Below are 18,462 nucleotides of genomic sequence, written 5' to 3' on the forward strand. Positions count from 1 at the left end.
CCTGAGGACTCGCACTGGAGGGAAGGCAGCAGACAGCAGGAGAGTCGGGGCCAGTGAGTTTTAGCCTTAAGAGGCTGCTGCCGCCGGGGATCGCCCTACAAGACAACTTACAGGAGCGTCGAGGCCCCCCCCCCCAAAAAAATAAAACGCAGCAAAAACGAACACGAACGCATGCGCAGACTATCTACAGGGAAAGCAGATAGTCTGCGCAAGTGTCAGGATTGCACACTAGCAATTTGTGTCGGCGGATGGAGGCGTTCTCCGATCGCCCCCCATTAGAAAATTATTAGTTGCAGAATCCATTGGACCTGCCCGGATCGGACACGGATCGGTCACGTTAGTCAATCTAGCCCATAGTTTATTATTTATAGGCTGCCTTTAACTAGGCGGATTACAATATTACATGCATAATAAATATACAAAAAACAGATAGAAGAATATTGCAAACAATTATCCATTACAAAACAAAAGTCGCTTCAATATATCTTTTAAATATACACAAGTCCTTCTGCCTGATGTAAACTAGGAGTTTATTCCATTCTGCGGAACCTGCACAAGAGAAGACACTAGTCCGCATTGCACCTTACATTCAGGTGTCCACAGTTACAGCAGCCGTAGACCTGATATAATGGACAGCACCCAAATGCGATAAGGCACAGACAAAAATTGATGTATTCTGTAAGTTACATGTGCAAGTAGCATCCCCACCCATGTGAACACCCCCTTGCATACATTATGCTACTTATAATGCCCCCTTACAAAATCATGCTCAGAAACTATGTTGCCACTTACACGAATAAGTGCCCGTTTTCTGTATACAGTGATACCTTGGAATCCGAACTTAATCCGTTCCAGAATTCAGTTCGAGTTCCAAAGCGTTCAAGTTCCAAGACAATTTTTCCCATTGAAAATAATAGAAACTGGATTAATCCGTTCCTGGGTCCCACAAACTCAAATTTTAACAGGAAATACACTGGATTTTAAGGTAAAATATTAAGCAGCATTCAGATTCTGGGGCACAAACACACATATACCAATGTGCAGGGCATTCAGATTCCAAAGCAGAGTTCGGATTCCCAGACAAATTTACTACAAAACAAAGTTTGGATTCAAAAACATTCGAGTTCTGGGGTGTTCGGATTCCGAGGTACCACTGTATTTACATGAGTTATTCGTGTCCTTTTTGTGCTTTCAATACACAATGTCCTTTTAATTGCTACAATAAGCCTGTATGTTGTTCGCACAAAATACCATAAACCTGCTGGTAAAATTTACAAAACATGAAGAAAAATAAAAAAAGACATACCTGTTTATAAATTTGCCCTTTATCTAGTTTGTGAATTTTGTCCCACAGTAGCAGACCTCTTTCAGTCACTTTCCGGAAAGGTCTAAAATAGTGGAAGATTAAGAAAACTGATTATGCAACATGAATGGCAATTAAGAGAGAAAGGAGCATGACCAGGAACACACAGTGAAGGTAGTTTTAACAACTTTTTTTTTTTTTTTTGCATGTATAGTACTTTTATAAAATCACCCCAATGGTAGGTGCACATACGTTTATGGCAGGTGCCAAGAAAACATTTATTTTTAAGCACCTTGCCATAATTTTCTTCTGGGGCAAAGTTTGGTGGTGCAGCAAATTATGTACTTCTGTTAAAAAAAAATGATAATAATTTTTTTTTTTAATCTGGAATTGCTGCAACTGGAAAACGGTGCTGGTGGGTGAAACAAGGTTGCCAATTACAAACAGCGACGAGATCAGTGGTGTAGTAAGGGGAAGGTGGACCACCCCGAGCACCGGCACCTCTCCTCTTCCCCACTCCACACATCCCCCCCAAGCAATGGGATGGGTCTCTGAAAAGTACTCCACCCACCACTACCTTTTCAAATCTTGGCCAGCAGCGAGCAGGTTGTCCTATGCATTGCTCACGCCAGCCTCATCCCTCACTCAGACACCACTTTCTGTTCGCAGGACGCTACACATTTCTGAATTATCGTAAATTCAAAATTACAAACAAACAAAAATGTATTGGTTAGTTACTTTGGATGCTCAGGCCTTATATACTGCCATGCCTCTTGAAGAAGCACATAATGCAGTAGCAACAGCATTAGAAAGTCATCCTACAACTATGATGGTACACACTGAATTTTTGGCTCAATTAATGGATGCAGAACTCAATCATTTTATTTTTGACAATAAATATTTACAATTAAGAGGTGTTGCAATGGGGGCTTCATCCACCCATCGATGGCTAATATTTGAGCAAACATTTGTGTATTCATTAAAGGGTTTTCAGCAAATCCTATATTGGCTACGTTATATTGATGATACTTTCACATTTGAAGAACTTTGTGGTTGAGCTTAATAATCAGCTTGCAACCATAAACAATACATAAGCATTACAAGTACGTTAGTTTTCTAGATGTGGTAGTGACATTTAAAGATGGAAATTTTCATACTTCTTACTTTTTCTTAGCATTTCACAGCATGCATCCTCACGGGTAGCTTAGGGACGGCTCAATATAAAGTAAAAAAATTGAAAGATAGTAGTTACCCAAAGAGTACTGTGCACAAAGCTTTTAAACGAACCCCGTTTAATATGGACCTATTGTAATGCATAAGAAAAGTGTTACAAATGAGTCTGTGCAGTGTATTCTTAAAATGCACCACTTTCTTATCTAAAGTAGCAACCTGCATCAAGAACCTTTGGCTAATATTGGCTACTCATCCTACTTTTCAGAGTTGCAGTGTATGGTATCCTTTATTAGGAATTCCAATTTGGTTGATCAAATGTGTAGAGCCAACATGTGTGGTCTAAGAAACAAAGAGCAGGACATTAAAAATGTGGAAAATGTTTTATATGTGAAGTCGCTGAAGGAGGCAATAATTTTTATGGAAGAAAGGAAACAGACTATTGCAACACACCACTTTTGTGACTCAAAAGGCATGATTTATACGATCTAATGCCCTTGTGATCGCATTTATGTTAGTCAAATTTCACGGGCTTTTAAAACGCGTATGACTGAACGTAAACATTGCATTGGAACTAAAAAACTGGATGTCCCGATTGTACAACAACACTGTCAACTTATGAGTAAGGGACATCGGTTTTATGACTTGAAGTGCATCGTTATAGATCAAATAATTTTTGAGCAAAAGAGGGGGCAATTTGAAGAAAAAACTGAGGCAAAGAGAACAGTGGATTTTTTGTCTAGTCTACTGAACCTAAAAGGTCTTAATGGTAAGCCTTCTTCTGATAACAGAAGTATGGCTCCTTTAAATAAGTCAGGGTTGAAACAAAAGCAGAATGTTGATTGGTTATTACCTTAGAGCGTTTGCTTTAAAATCCAAGGCTACCTTAAAGCTAGTAAAGTGGAGTTATAGTTTACAAGTTCCCCCTCCTGAAGCAGCGGCATGTCTGCAACACAAGGGGCTCTTGAGGCCTTTAAACTCTTCCCAACAGGAGACGGATGTATAAGTTTTGTGCTCCGAATGTGAAGCTTCAGATGTCTCATTGAAGAGATTACTGGGATCCAGGAGCTGACTACTGAAAGCCAAGCTCTTTGAACTGCCGGGTGGAGCATATGTATTTTTGAAAACTGATTTTCAAAAAGAATTTTCGGTTTTGTAGAGCTTCAAGTGATGTTGTATATTAAATGATGATTTTATTGTACACTTGTTGAAAGATTTAAAATGAATAAAAATTTATAAAAAAAAAAAAAAAAAGAATTTTCGGTTTTGTTGCATATGTGGGAATGAGCCTGTTTTGGGTTTTATGAAGTCAGGTTTTTGAAGAACAGTTTTTTTCTCTGTGGTTGGAGTATTTTTGCTATTCTATTTTTCCTTACTATTTAGATGAGTCAATGAGAATAAATGGGTCTCTAATCAAGAGTCAGACGATATAAATCTATACCTGGAGCTTTGAGGCTCAATGTTCGATTAAGAAGAAATAACGTCTCTTTCGTATACGGCAATAAAAACAGCAAACTATCAAAATTATAGTATGCAAACGTAAAGAGTGAGGGTTTGCTCCCCTTTCTGAGTTGGTTCCTTCTGTAAAAGTTTATGAGATTATTAGGAGTCATTTCAGATTCAAGTTTGATGATGCAAAATCAAGTATTTCAGGTAGTGAAATCACCATTTTTCTATCTTTGCTTCCTGACTAAGTTGAGACCGATATTACATGTAAGTGATTTTAAGAAATGTGATCCAAAGTTTGAGAATACCAAGGGTTGGCTAAGATTGGCTATTGTAATGCTTTGCATCTAGAATTAATGCTTTCCAAGTAGTTCAAGAGTAGTTCCAAGAGCGGCCCAGATAATGGGAGGCTCTAGGTTTATTATATAACTACTAAAAAATGGGTACAGTCGTATATATATGAAAAATCCAATAGAAGAATGTACTGTATATTCATTTAACAGGGAAACCCCCCTCACACTCAAACAAAGAACAACAGACATAGAAGCCAAATAATAATGATGAATATGAAAAACGGGCCTCATCCACGATTGGCTGGGACTTACACAGTACCCTAAGCCTCACGTATCATCACTGGTCTGAAAAAAATTCCATACATATACAGTGGTACCTCGGTTTACGAGTGTTTTGCAAGACGAGCAAAACATTCGCAAAATCGGCGCCTCGGAAACCAAGTGTGCATCGATTTGCGAGCGCGCCCCCCCCCCCCTGCGAACCGGCACCCTCCCCCCCGCCGCCGCCATCGGGCACCCCCCCGCCGCGACCTGAGGTCCCCCCAATCCACCTGAACCCTCTTCTTACTTTTCTGTAGCCTCTGCAGCAGCACCAGCATCAGCATGTCCTATGCGTGGTGCCGGTGCCTGAAGATCTACTTCCTGTGCTGGGCCTGAGAGTTCACGTTCGACGTGAGAGTTCACGTTCGACATGAACTCTCAGGCCCAGCACAGGAAGCAGATCTTCAGGCACCGGCACCACGCACAGGACATGCTGATGCCGGTGCCGCTGCGGAGGCTACAGAAAAGTAAGAAGAGGGTTCGGGTGGGTTGGGGGGACCTCAGGTCGCGGCGGGGGGTGCCCGATGGCGGCAGGGGGGGTGCCCAATGGCGGCAGGGGGGGTTGCGGATCGCGGGGGGGGAGGGTGCCGGTTCACGGGGGGCCTTCGAGGGGAGCAATGCCGGTTCTCGTGGGGGGGAGCATCAGCGCTGCTGGCCTCGGGAGGGGGGGGGAACCTATCAAAGCGAGTTTCCATTATTTCCTATGGGGAAACTCGCTTTGATAAACGAGCATTTTGGATTACGAGCATGCTCCTGGAACGGATTATGCTCGTTATCCAAGGTACCACTGTATATAGATTTTCTTACACACAATATATTCAACAGAAGAAGAAAAAATTTTTTTGAAAAGTTATCTATGAAATGAAAGACTGTAAGAAATGTAAGAAAATTTATATATATGTACAGAGGTGGTTTTTTTTTGGACCAGTGATGATACATGAGGCTTAGGGTACTGTGTAAGTCCCAGCCAAATTGAGTTTGAGTGTGAGTGGGGTTTCCCTGTTAAACGAATATACAGTACGAGCCTCTAGGTTTACACATGTGATGATGCCCTTGTTAAAGCAATTACATTGGCTTCCAATAGCTTATCAGATGATGAATTATTGACAAACTTTGTACTGCATCTATACCTTGGTATTTTTCACAAATACTTGTGTTATATTGACCACAAAGACCGTTAAGATCCGAGACTGCAATGAAGCTATCTACTGAAAGGATAGCAGCAAGAAAATATGTACAAGAGCCTTTTCCAAAAGCTGGTCCACTTTTATGGAATGCATTGTCAGGAATGTTGAGATTATGTCATAAAATACAGATAAAAAATTAACTCTTGAAAACATGTTTGTTTAAAGTGCCTTTTGATCACTATTCTTCAAGACAATTGTTAGTTAAGTGAGCGGAAAGTGGATACAATGATGAAAACATGTATGTTATTGACACATGTATGTTATTGACACTTGTTAATTTATTTGTTTTATGATGTTGATTGCACTCCACTTATTTAAAAGTTTCTGTTACAGGCAGTCCCTAGGTTATGAACAAATTACATTTTTAAAGCTGTTCTTAAGTCAGATTTGTATGTAACTCAGAACTTGTAGATTTTAAAGTTCTTGCTGCTAACCTCTGCTTCCAGCTGACAAAAGGGCCAACTGTTCCTACCAGTGTTCCCTCTAAGGTACAGCATGCACAACCACAAACTGTTCTTAATGTAGCCATGCATCATTCCTGAATCTGCTGCAGGAGAAGTGTAGGAGTCTAAGCCACTGGAAGTACTGCTCAGTGAAATCAAATGAAGCTGCAACCCATTTCTTAAGTATGAGCCATATTTAAGTCAGGCGTCTGTATCTCGGGGACCACCTGTATACCTAATAACTAAGTTTACACCTGTTCCTGAGCAGGCAATGTCTATGGCATCAATCTAGCTGTACTTTCTGTTGATTTGCTCCTAATATTTTATACAAACACATAGGCATCTAAGAGTCTCTATAAAACAAGCAAAAAATAGATTCCTGCTTACCCTCCACTCCTAGGCAACTCCACAGGTGAGCCAATAATGACCTACTTGTAACTATGTACAGTATTTGAAACTATGACCTAACTATATTAATAATTGTACTGATCTACCTGTACTAGCAACCCTATTGAATGTCCATGTCAATCTGTCCATTGTAACTTCTTGGGTAACTGACCCAGCCTCTTGTAATGTAATCCGACCTTGAACTAAATAGGTAAAGGCAGAATAAAAAACCCGATTAACATAACATCTGTTATAAAATCACCCACGTTCTGGATAGCATCTGGAGTTCATAGTTATGGCCCTATATCTTTTTTTACTATGTAAAACATTATCTTGGGCTATTGATACCTAGTGACCAGATTTTAGTTATTTAGTTCTAGACGGCATGGTGGTCTGCAACTCCCAAGCCAAGTACCGTCACTGATGTGACTAGGCTGGAAGGCAGAAAAAGCATGGAAAAGAAAAGAGTGGTGAAAACCCCTCAAATTAGTTATGGATGAAGATTTATAGCATTGTATCCCAGCAACCTTTAAATGAGCCTGAAGCTGGGCAAAAAATAAATGTGGAACAAAGAAATCAATTCCAAAATGTAAGCTCTGCACATCTCAAAAGTAAGCACTGCAATCTCATGGTTCAAACCGTCACAAAACTGAACCATTTTGTTTCAAGTTTCAAGTTTAATAAAATTTTTGATTAATCGCTTAATCATATTTCTAAGCGATGAACATTTTAAAAAAATTACAGTATTGGGGGGACAATACAATACTTAACAATATTTTACATCCGAGTGGACTAAAAGACATACTTAACAAACCATGAACACAAGGAAAAAGGAGAATGAAATACAAAATCATTAAAGAAAAGTAAGACGATCAGGGTTAAAAAAACGAAAGGCAGGGAAAACAAAAGTCATAATATTAAACAATAGAAATAAAAATTTAACCAGCGGACGGCTAACTAATTATCAAAAGCATCCTTAAAAAAAAAAGTTTTTAAATTACTCTTAAATTTCTCCAGATTGCGTTCTTCCCTTAAGTAAATAGGGAGAGAATTCCAAATTTGAGGTGCAGTAACAGAAAAAATAAATTGCCGTCTGGTATTAATAACCCTAAGAGAAGGGATCGTCAATAGATTTTGTTCATTGGATCTCAGTGTTCTATTTGGAATATAAGGGATTAATAATTTATAAATGAAAGCTGGAGTTCTATAAAACAGGGATTTAAAAGTAAGTATGCATAATTTATATGTTATCCGGTGAGATATAGGAAGCCAATGCGCTTTCCTAAGAAGAGGAGTTACATGATCGAGTTTAATAGAAGCATTTTGAATAATTTGTAAGCGTTTTATTTCATTCAGAGAAATGCCCTTAAAAAGGGCATTACAATAATCCATGTTTAGAGATCACCAAACAATGAATGAGAATATTAAGAGATTTGGAACATTAAAATTGTGAGAGTGAGTGAATTTGGCGCAGCCAGTAAAAGGTTGTTTTAACAATATTACTAATGTGGTCATGGAAAGTCAGATTATGATCAAAGATCACCCCTAAGATTTTTGTGCTGTTAACTAATTGTAGGGGGACATTTTTTATAAAAATAGAAGAAACAAGTTTAGAACTATCTTTCCATGGAAAAAGCATCACATTAGTTTTGTTAATATTAAGTGCCAATCTGTTGGTGTCCAGCCAGTGATATACTTGATCGAGTTTTTCATTAATCTTTAAAATGTCAGAAGAGTTATTAGCATTTCACTGGTCTTCACCTCCCCCATATATACACACAACACTTCCCAGTATATGCGTGCATATCAACAATAAAAAGAAGCACTATTACAAATCTACATTGTTTAAAGGTACTAAAAACACCAAGGCCTATGGCTACAATGTCCTTGATTCCGAATACTAGTTTGCAATGCTAAATACAAGCATATATTTTAGGCATGACCATTTACACCAGCCATGGAGCTAGTGTAAATGTCAATGACTAGACTGCCTATAAACATTTTATAATTTATGTATATATATATATATTCACCACTGCCACCCCCCAATGCTCGCTCCATGCAGACTTTACCCATGTGTAGGTTCACCTCAAACTACACTATGGCACATATAGCAATGTTACTTACCGTAACAGTTGTTATCCAGGGACAGCAGGCAGCTATTCTCACTAGTGGGGTGATGTCATCAGACAGAGCCCCGGTACGGACGTCTCACAAGCACGTGTTGCTTGTAGAAACTTAAAGTTTCTAGATGCCCGCACCGCGCATGCGCCGGTGCCTTCCTACCCGGAGATCCGGGCGTGTCTCCTCAGTTCAGGTAGCTAGCCTGAGAAGCCAACCCAGGGGAGGTGGGTGGGACTTGAGAATAGCTGCCTGCTGTCCCTGGATAACAACTGTTACGGTAAGTAACATTGCTTTATCCCAGGACAAGCAGGCAGGTATTCTCACTAGTGGGTGACCTCCAAGCTAACCTCAGTGGGATGGAGGGGGAGTTGGCGACTTAAGAGAATAAATTTTTCAATACTGTTTGGCCAAACTGTCCATCCCGTCTGGAGAGAGTATCCAGACAATAATGTGAGGTGAATGTGTGAACCGAGGACCAGGTGGCAGCCTTACAAATTTCCTCGATTGGTGTTGATCTGAGGAATGCTACTGAGGCTGCCATTGCTCTGACCTTATGGGCTGTGACCTTACAAGGAAGTGATAATCCAGCCTGGGCATAGCAGAAAGAGATGCAAGCCGCCATCCAATTAGAGATGGTGCGCTTTGATACGGGTCTTCCCAACTTATTAGGGTCGAAGGAGACAAAAAGTTGAGGAGTGGTTCTGTGTGGCTTGGTGCGATCCAGGTAGAAAGCCAAGGCACGTTTACAGTCTAGAGTGTGAAGGGCCGATTCTCCGTGGTGAGAATGAGGCTTAGGGAAGAATACTGGAAGTACGATGGATTGGTTGAGATGAAATTCGGAGACCACCTTAGGCAGGAATTTCGGGTGAGTGCGGAGGACCACCTTGTCATGGTGGAATACTGTGAATGGTGGGTCCGCCATCAATGCCTGGAGTTCGCTGACTCTGCGAGCGGACGTAAGGGCTACAAGGAAAAGAACTTTCCAGGTGAGATACTTCAGAGGGGCCCTGTTGAGTGGTTCAAACGGGGGCTTCATGAGGTGGGAAAGGACTACATTGAGGTCCCAAACCACTGGGGGTGGTTTGAGAGGAGGGTTAACATGGAAGAGTCCTTTCATAAATCTGGCGACCACCGGATGGGCCGAGAGGGGTTTCCCTTGTAGAGGCTGGTGGAACGCCGCAATAGCGCTCAGGTGGACTCGTATGGATGTGGACTTGAGCCCAGATTGAGATAGGTGCAGGAGATAGTCCAGCACGGAGGATAAGGAAGCTCGCTGGGGTTCCTTTGACTTAGAAACGCACCATGAGGAGAATCTGGTCCATTTCTGGGAGTAGCATTGACGAGTGGCGGGCTTCCTGGAAGCTTCCAAGACTTCCCTCACTTCTTGTGAGAATTGGTGAGGGGTTACGTTGAGAGGAACCAAGCTGTCAGGTGGAGAGACTGCAGGTTGGGATGAAGTAGTGATCCTTGATGTTGAGTAAGTAGTGAAGGAAACACTGGAAGTGGTACTGGTTCCCTGCTGCTGAGTTGAAGTAGGAGGGAGAACCAAGGTTGTCTGGGCCACCGAGGGGCTATTAGAATCATGGTGGCCCGTTCGAGTTTCAGCTTGACCAGAGTCTTCTGGATCAGCGGGAATGGTGGGAACGCATATAGAAATCGTTTCCCCCAGTTCAGTAGAAAAGCATCTGCCTCGAGGCGATGAGGAGTGTAGATCCTGGAGCAAAACTGAGGCAGTTTGGCGTTGTGGGGAGCCGCAAAGAGGTCTATCTGAGGCGTCCCCCATTGCGTGAAGATTTGGTGAAGGGGGTTGGAATGGAGAGTCCATTCGTGCGGTTGTAGCAGACGGCTTAGTTTGTCTGCTAGGACGTTGTTCTCCCCCTGGATGTATACTGCTCTGAGTAAGGCGTTGTGGCGTACCGCCCAGTCCCAGACTCGTAGAGCTTCCTGGCAAAGGAGGGACGAGCCCGTGCCCCCTTGCTTGTTGATGTAATACATGGCAGCCTGATTGTCTGTGCGAATGAGGATTACCGTGTCGTGAAGTAGGTGTTGGAAAGCTTGGAGCGCATTGAAGATGGCTCTGAGTTCCAATAGATTGATTTGGTGTAGTCTTTCCGCACTGGTCCAGAATCCTTGGGTGCGGAGACCCTCCAGGTGGGCCCCCCATGCGTAATTCGACGAGTCGGTTGTGAGAACTTTCTGATGGGGGGGAGAGTGCATCAGCAAACCTCTGGATAGATTCGAAGAGGTCATCCACCAAAGTAGAGACTGCCGAAGAGCAGGTGTGACTACGATGCGTTTGGATAGTGGATCGGATGTCTGGTTCCACTGTGATGCCAGGGTCCACTGGGGGATCCTGAGGTGGAGTCTGGCAAAGGGTGTCACGTGTACTGTGGAGGCCATATGGCCCAGGAGCACCATCAGTTGTCTCGCCGGTATGGTTTGGTGAGTGATCACCGACTGGCAGAGGTGAAGAAGAGACTCCATGCGTTGCCGGGGCAGGAATGCTCGGAGTCGGGTGGTGTCCAGGACCGCTCCGATGAAGGGGAGGGACTGGGTAGGCTGTAGATGGGACTTGGAGAAGTTGATCTCGAAGCCCAAATTCTGGAGGAAGTAGGTTGTAGCCAAGGCCGCCGAAGTGACCTCTGGGGCTGACGGGGCCTTGATGAGCCAGTCGTCGAGGTATGGAAAGACCTGTAGACCCCTGTCCCTGAGTGCTGCGGCCACTACCACCAGGCACTTTGTGAAGACTCTGGGGGACGAAGATAGGCCGAATGGTAGCACTCGATACTGTAGGTGCAGATTTCCCACCCGAAATCTGAGGAACTTTCGGGAGGCCGGGTGAATGGGGATGTGAGTGTAGGCCTCTTTGAGATCCAGGGAGCATAACCAGTCGTTCTGCTCGAGGAGGGGGTATAGAGAAGCCAAAGTCAACATGCGAAACTTCTCTTTGACCAGGAACTTGTTGAGGGCCCGAAGGTCTAAAATGGGTCGCAGGTCGCCCGTTTTCTTCGGGACGAGGAAGTACCGGGAGTAAAACCCTCGGTTCAATTGGTCTGACGGGCCCGTCTCGACCGCCCGAAGCTGGAGTAAGTTTTGGACTTCCTGAAGAAGAAGGGAGGTCTGCGTCGAGCTTGAAGGATACTCTCTTGAAGGATGGTCCGGGGGGACCCGGTGGAATTGAAGGGAGTATCCTTCTCTTATGATGGAGAGGACCCATAGGTCCGTGGTTATGGCCTCCCATCTGTGGTAAAAAAGATGGAGGCGGCCCCCTATGGGAGAGGCCGAGGTTATGCTCCCGGGAGGGGCGTCAAAAGGGCTGGGGAGCCTTAGGTACAGCGGGTGGCTGGACTTTTTGCTGAGACTTCTGGGGGGGTTGTCTCTTCGCAGGCTGTCTCGCCGCGGGCGTTTGTCTGGACATGTAACGCCGCTGGTAAATCAGGGGTGGCCTGGAAGGTCGAGACTGTTGAGGTTTGGGTTTGGGCCGTAGGATGGATTGAAAGGATTTTTCATGATCCGACAGCTTCTTGGTAACAGTTTCGATAGACTCATCGAACAGGTCGGCTCCAGCACATGGTACGTTGGCGAGTCTGTCCTGTAGGTTGGGATCCATATCGATAGTACGGAGCCATGCCAGGCGACGCATAGCTGCCGCGCTTGCGGCGGCGCGTGCCGAGAGTTCGAATGCATCGAAGGAGGATTGCATCAGCTGGAGGCGTAATTGGGAGAGGGAGGCTACCACTTCCTCGAACTCGAATCGAGCTTGGTTGTCTATGAACGGAGTGAACTTGCGGAGTACCGGCAAGAAGAACTCCAGATAGGAAGAGAAAAAGAAGTTGTAGTTTAGCACCCGTGACGCCATCATGGAGTTTTGGTAGAATTTTCTACCAAATTTGTCCATCGTTCTTCCCTCTCGGCCCGGCGGTACAGAAGCGTAGACCTGGGAGGGATGAGAGCGTTTGAGGGAGGACTCGACCAATAGGGATTGGTGGGAGAGTTGGGGGCCCTCGAACCCTTTATGGTGCACGATGCGGTATCGAGCATCGAGTTTGCTGGGGATCGCCGGTATGGAATACGGCGTTTCGAAGCACTGCATGAAGGTCTGGTCCAGTAATTTATGCAAGGGGAGCCGGAGCGACTCCGTTGGAGGGTTAGGTAAGTGCATGGTGTCCAGATACTCTTTGGAGTATCTGGAGCCCGTGTCAAGGGTCACGTCCAGATCATCCGCCATTTGTCGGAGGAATGATGAGAAGGACAATTGTTCCGCCAGCGTCGGTCTGTGGGACGGGCTGGAGGAGGATGAGGCCTCCAGGTCTGTGGACATCGGGGAGTGACAAGGAGAATCGGGTACCGGTGTCTCCTCGTACTCCGGGCCCCTCGGAGGGGACGCCTCTGTTGAGGAGTATCCCCTACGTTGCAGTTTTTTCTGCGGTGACACCTCCGAATGGCGTGAGGAGTGCCAGGATGAGTGTCTCGATCGGTGCCCGTCTCGGTGGCGGGACGGGGATCGGGATCGTCTGTGCATCGCATGGTCCCCCGAGGCCCCCAAGTGGATAGGGCTGGAAGCGGTGGATCGCAACTGGGTTTGCGATGCGGATTCTTGCGATGCTACCCAAGTCTGGTAAGGAGTGCGGAAGAACTCTTCCTGACTATGCCCAGGGCTTCGAGTATCGAGCGGGGGTCTGGTCCCATGTTGGCGCGGAGGCGTAATGGGTTCTAATGGCGGCATATCGGTAAGCGAGGTTTGCCGCGTGGGCATCGCCGCCCTCCCCCGTTCGTCCTCGTCGGTTGTCGAGGTCGAACGGTGTGGGGGAGGGGGAGGGGGCGGACCGCCCCTTTGGGTCGGTACCGGGAGGTCACCCTGTATGGCAGCGATGAGCCCGGGTCCGATGGTCTGCATGAGCTCAACGAATTGAGCTTCTAGCACGGACCGTAGCGAAGCCGATAGGGAGGGATCCGCACCGAAAGGGGGTCCTCCTGCACGGACATCGCGCTCCTTCGAGGTCGAGTGCTTCTGCTTAGCAGCTTTCGGCACTTTGATGACCATTGGTGGCACTGTGGAAGGAAGAGGTACCTGAACCGAGGAGACCGGGGCAGGCACCGACGTCGAGCTCGTGGATGGTGTCGGGGCGAGCGATGCCGGTTTCACCACACTCGATGCAGGGGTGGTCGATGCCGGTTTCGCCCGAACCGGGGAGGTATCAGATGAAGTGGAGGCTGTGGGATCCTTAGCTGCGTCCATCTTGAACATCGATTCCCACAATAGGCAACGCCGCTTGAAAGAGCGTGCCGTAAGGGTAGAGCAAGGCCCGCACGATTTCGGGATGTGGTCAGGGCCCAAACACTGCAAACAGCGCCAGTGAGGGTCCGTGAGTGAAATCGCGCGTTGGCACTTGCTGCACTTTTTAAACCCGGTGGTTGGCCGGGACATAGGCCGGAAAATCTCCGCCGCGAGGTCGAAGCCAGTGGGCCTGAGCCACGTGGCCGGCCCGTTCGACCCGCCGGAGGAAATAATCTTCTTTTTTTTTTTTTTTTTTTTTACGAAAATAAAAGAACTGTTAACTGTAATTAAAAGAAAGGCGAAAACGCGGACAAGGAAGGCAAATTTAACTGAATTCAGCTAGCGCATGATGAAGTTGAACTTCTCAGCTCCGCGGAAAAGAAAGAACTGAGGAGACACGCCCGGATCTCCGGGTAGGAAGGCACCGGCGCATGCGCGGTGCGGGCATCTAGAAACTTTAAGTTTCTACAAGCAACACGTGCTTGTGAGACGTCCGTACCGGGGCTCTGTCTGATGACATCACCCCACTAGTGAGAATACCTGCCTGCTTGTCCTGGGATAAGCATGTTTACAGAATAGCGCTGGTATGCTTGTCATTTACACACATATGTATTAACATGTGCACACACATGGCCAGAAAACCAGCATTTAAGTGCATAGTTCATTTCTAACTTTAGGCTGCTCCTTATGTATTTATGTCCTACATGTTGGAATAGAGCAATGCATCGGACTCCTTCTCCCCAGGTTCTGTGAATATAGCCTCCACAGCCAACCCCAGAAGCGGATGACCTGATCTAGGAATTGAACCCAGGTCTTCAGGATAGTATATGCTGCTGAGTCACATGCCATGCCGATGTACTCATTTACATCAGTGAGGGAGGTTGTAGTTAATTAAAATATTGTTTACCAGACTCGCTGCTCTCTTATTTCACCGTGTGAAATCATTTTTTTTAAAAATATTAACAAATCCTTAACACATTTTTCTATCAGCTTAAGTCTGGCCTTTAAGCACAGTATATTATGAATGGGTCACCTGATCTGATATGCAGAAAGGATTTCTCAGATATTCCTGAAGAGAAAGAGACAAAGGATGCTCACCTTCGCTTGTCATTGAAGAAATTAGGCTTGTCTGCTTGCACAATAACAATATCAAAAAGATTGCGCCAATCTTTTCCAACAATGAAGTTCATGCCTTTGTCCCTGGAGGAAAAGAAGTGGCTTCAGTGTTAATCTTTGCACCTAAACCCCTCTTGAAACTAATATTTTCCTAACTTCTATCTAGAAAATATGTATTTTTTACCAATTATAAAGAAAGTAAACACACATTTTTGCCTACTGTAGAAAAGAAAAGGGCATATCCAAGAAAAAAAAAAAAAGTTATGTTTACCTGATAATTTCCTTTCCTTGAATCCTGCTAGACCCCCTAGCAGCAGATGGAGGCATTTGCCTATTTTTTTTTGGGGGGAGGGGGGGACAATGCAATGCCAGAATAAATGCATAGTAATCATGATGAACAATAATCACAAAAAAGTCAATTAAAAAGAGAACACCAAAACATTCTTTTGGCAGCCTACTTACACAAAACTGCTGGGACTGTTTGTGATGAGAAACATCTTCTTGCCATGATTTGCCAGCTTTGATAACACAGCCTGGGTCTGCTCACCATAGCATATATATTTACCTAATCAAAACAGTAAACATAAAAGATTTCTTTCAACAGTGAAGAGAAGATCTCACACATTGACTGGTTAATTATTTGGTTAAAACAACTGATGACTGAAAGCAAAATATTCAAAAACTAGCCTCTCTGTATTCAGCCCACGGCGGTCAGTGTTTTTGACAGCACTGACCACTATAGACTAAATTAGCACCTGATGTGGAAGATCTGCACCTATCTGGATAAAGTCACTGAATACGCAGGAATGGCTGATACTCTGTGCCAGAACCTAGATAACTATCCAAGCAAGTTAAAACTGTATAAATAGCAGTCCTCCTTGCCTGGATAGCTCTCCAGACACCTCAACTAAATACAGTGTAATCTCATTATAATGGACTTCAAGGGACCTGGGAAAAAACTATCTGTCATATCCAGAGTCCGTTATATCCAGAGTTGCATTTTTTAAAAACTTTATTTAGTTCAACTTGAAACAACATAAAATCAATTAACAACAGTCACTGCACAAGCATATCAGCAACATCAAGAACAAAACTCAGCAAAACATTGGTTTGGCACGAAATGATTGCAAAACCAGAACGCTGAAAGATGTTCTAAAGCATTATGTCGTACTGTACTGGAAAGAAAAATAATCCGTCATTTTCTTCTGGGCTGCATTCTGATACTATTATCACCAGCACGCCATGCGCCTTGTAGGCGAAGTTTGCATGTCCGTTATAGCCAAACAAAACTACAGCTAAAAGCGGCTCTGGGGACCAAATTGGTTGTCCGCTATATCTGAAAGTCCATTATATGGGAGTCCGCTATATGCGATGATTTTCTGCATGTTATAGACGAGGTTCCATTATAAGCAAGTCCATTATAACGAGATTATAATGTATTGGCGATGCCCAGATAACTTTCAGGTCTGCCCAGACATTTCCCCCTCCCCCCCACCCAGGACTGCACTGGTTCTAGAAACATAGAAAAACGAAGGCAGATAAAGAGTATCATGTTTCCCCAAAAATAAGACAGTGTCTTAATTTTGGGTCCAAAAAATGCACTAGGGCTTATTTATGGGGATGTCTTATGTTTTTCATGTACAACAATCAACTTTCCCTTCCTCTCCTCCACCCCAATTCTTCCTCTTTCCTTTCTCCACCCCCCTCCCCATCATGGGCAGGAAGCAGAGGGTAGGAGGAAGGTCATGAGTAGTATTCCGCAGGGGTCGGTGCTTGGACCGCTGCTATTCAATGTATTTATAAATGACCTAGAAATGGGGACGAAGAGCGAAGTAATAAAATTTGCAGATGACACCAAGCTATTTAATGGGGCTAGGACTAAATAGGACTGCGAAAATATACAAAGGGACCTGAACAAACTAGGGGAATGGGCGATGAGATGGCAGATGAAGTTCAATATAGAGAAATGTAAAGTCTTACACGTAGGAAACAGAAACCCGGGGTAAAGCTACACGATGGGAGGACTGTTATTGAGTGAGAGTTCCCAAGAAAGGGACTTGGGGTAATAGTGGACATGACAATGAAGCCGTTGGCACAATGCGCAGTGGGTGCTAAGAAAGCGAATAGGATGCTAGGAATAATCAAGAAAGGTATTACAAGCAGAACGAAAGAAGTTATCCTGCCGTTGTATCGGGTGATGGTGCGCCCTCATCTGGAGAACTGCGTCCAATATTGGTCGCCGTACCTAAAGAAGGATATGGCGATACTCAAGAGGGTTCAGAAGAGAGTGACACGTTTGATAAAAGGTATGGAAAACCTTTCATACGCTGAAAGATTAGAGAGACTGGGGCTTTTTTCGCTGGAGAAGTGGAGACTTAGAGGGGATATGATAGAGACTTACAAGATCATAGAGAAAGTGGAGAGGGACAGATTCTTCAAACTTTCAACAACTACAAAAACGAGAGGGCATTCGGAAAAATTAAAAGGGGACAGATTCAGAACCAATGCTAGGAAGTTCTTCTTCACCCAACAGGTAGTGGATACCTGGAACGCACTTCCAGAGGGAGTGATAGGACAGGGTACAGTATTGGAGTTCAAGAAGGGATTGGACAATTTTCTGAAGGAAAAGGGGATAGAAGGGTATAGATAGAGGGCTACTATACAGGTCCTGGACCTGATGGGCCGCCGCGTGAGCGGACTGCTGGGCATGATGGACCTCAGGTCTGACCCAGCAGAGGCATGGCTTATGTTCTTATGTGCAGTATCTTTCCTTCCCTCTCATCCAACCCCTTGTGCAGCATCTTTCTATCCCTCCTTCCCATCCCCCATGAGGCAGAACCCCACTGACCCTCCCACCGCGAAACTGACATACTTTCACTTTGAAGCCTCCTAAAGCAGCAGGGGCGGGGGTTGCTGAATCAACGAGTCTGATTTTTTCAGCAAATCAGGCAGCACTACTGTTAGGGATGGAGTCAGGGAGTGTCGGGGATATTTAGGAGGGGCTTCAAGGGGCTGATCTTAACTCGAGGGCTATTTTTGGAGCATCTTTAAAAATCATGCAAGGGCTTATTTTTGAGGAAACAGGGTATATGGCCTATCTAGTCAGCCTATTTATGCTATCTACTATCATCTCCACCACGTCCACAATGAGGCTCTAACCAGACAGTGCTGTGCTGGTCAGTCAGCGTTAGTACAGTGCTCCCCTGGTCATTCGCGGTATTTTCCAACCGCAAATGACCGGGCAGGAAATGGCAGCCGAAGCGCCGGCGAGAGAAGGAAATCACTCGCGGTATGCTCTGACTGCCTCTTCCTGTACTAAAGTTAAGTCTCACTAATCAGGAGCTGCGTGTCAAAGCTTAGGGCCGCAACAGGTGCCTGAGATGTAGGCCAGCAA

The 18,462-nt window shown here is 44.9% G+C and overlaps 1 protein-coding gene across 4 annotated transcripts in view; it reads right to left on the reverse strand.

Annotated features, from left to right (window-relative positions):
• Positions 1–18,462, reverse strand: part of NT5DC3 (5'-nucleotidase domain containing 3) — a 95,012-nt gene that overhangs the window by 18,975 nt on the left and 57,575 nt on the right. For all 4 annotated transcript variants that reach the window (XM_033951749.1, XM_033951747.1, XM_033951746.1 and 1 more), the window contains 3 exons: positions 15,531–15,633; positions 15,051–15,152; positions 1,307–1,388 (listed from right to left, as the gene is read on the reverse strand). In XM_033951749.1, the coding sequence (XP_033807640.1) occupies positions 1,307–1,388; positions 15,051–15,152; positions 15,531–15,633 (287 nt within the window). The remainder of the gene's footprint in view (positions 1–1,306; positions 1,389–15,050; positions 15,153–15,530; positions 15,634–18,462) is intronic.

This window comes from Geotrypetes seraphini, chromosome 7 (genome assembly GCF_902459505.1).
Source record: "Geotrypetes seraphini chromosome 7, aGeoSer1.1, whole genome shotgun sequence".
In the NCBI taxonomy this organism is placed as follows: domain Eukaryota; kingdom Metazoa; phylum Chordata; class Amphibia; order Gymnophiona; family Dermophiidae; genus Geotrypetes; species Geotrypetes seraphini.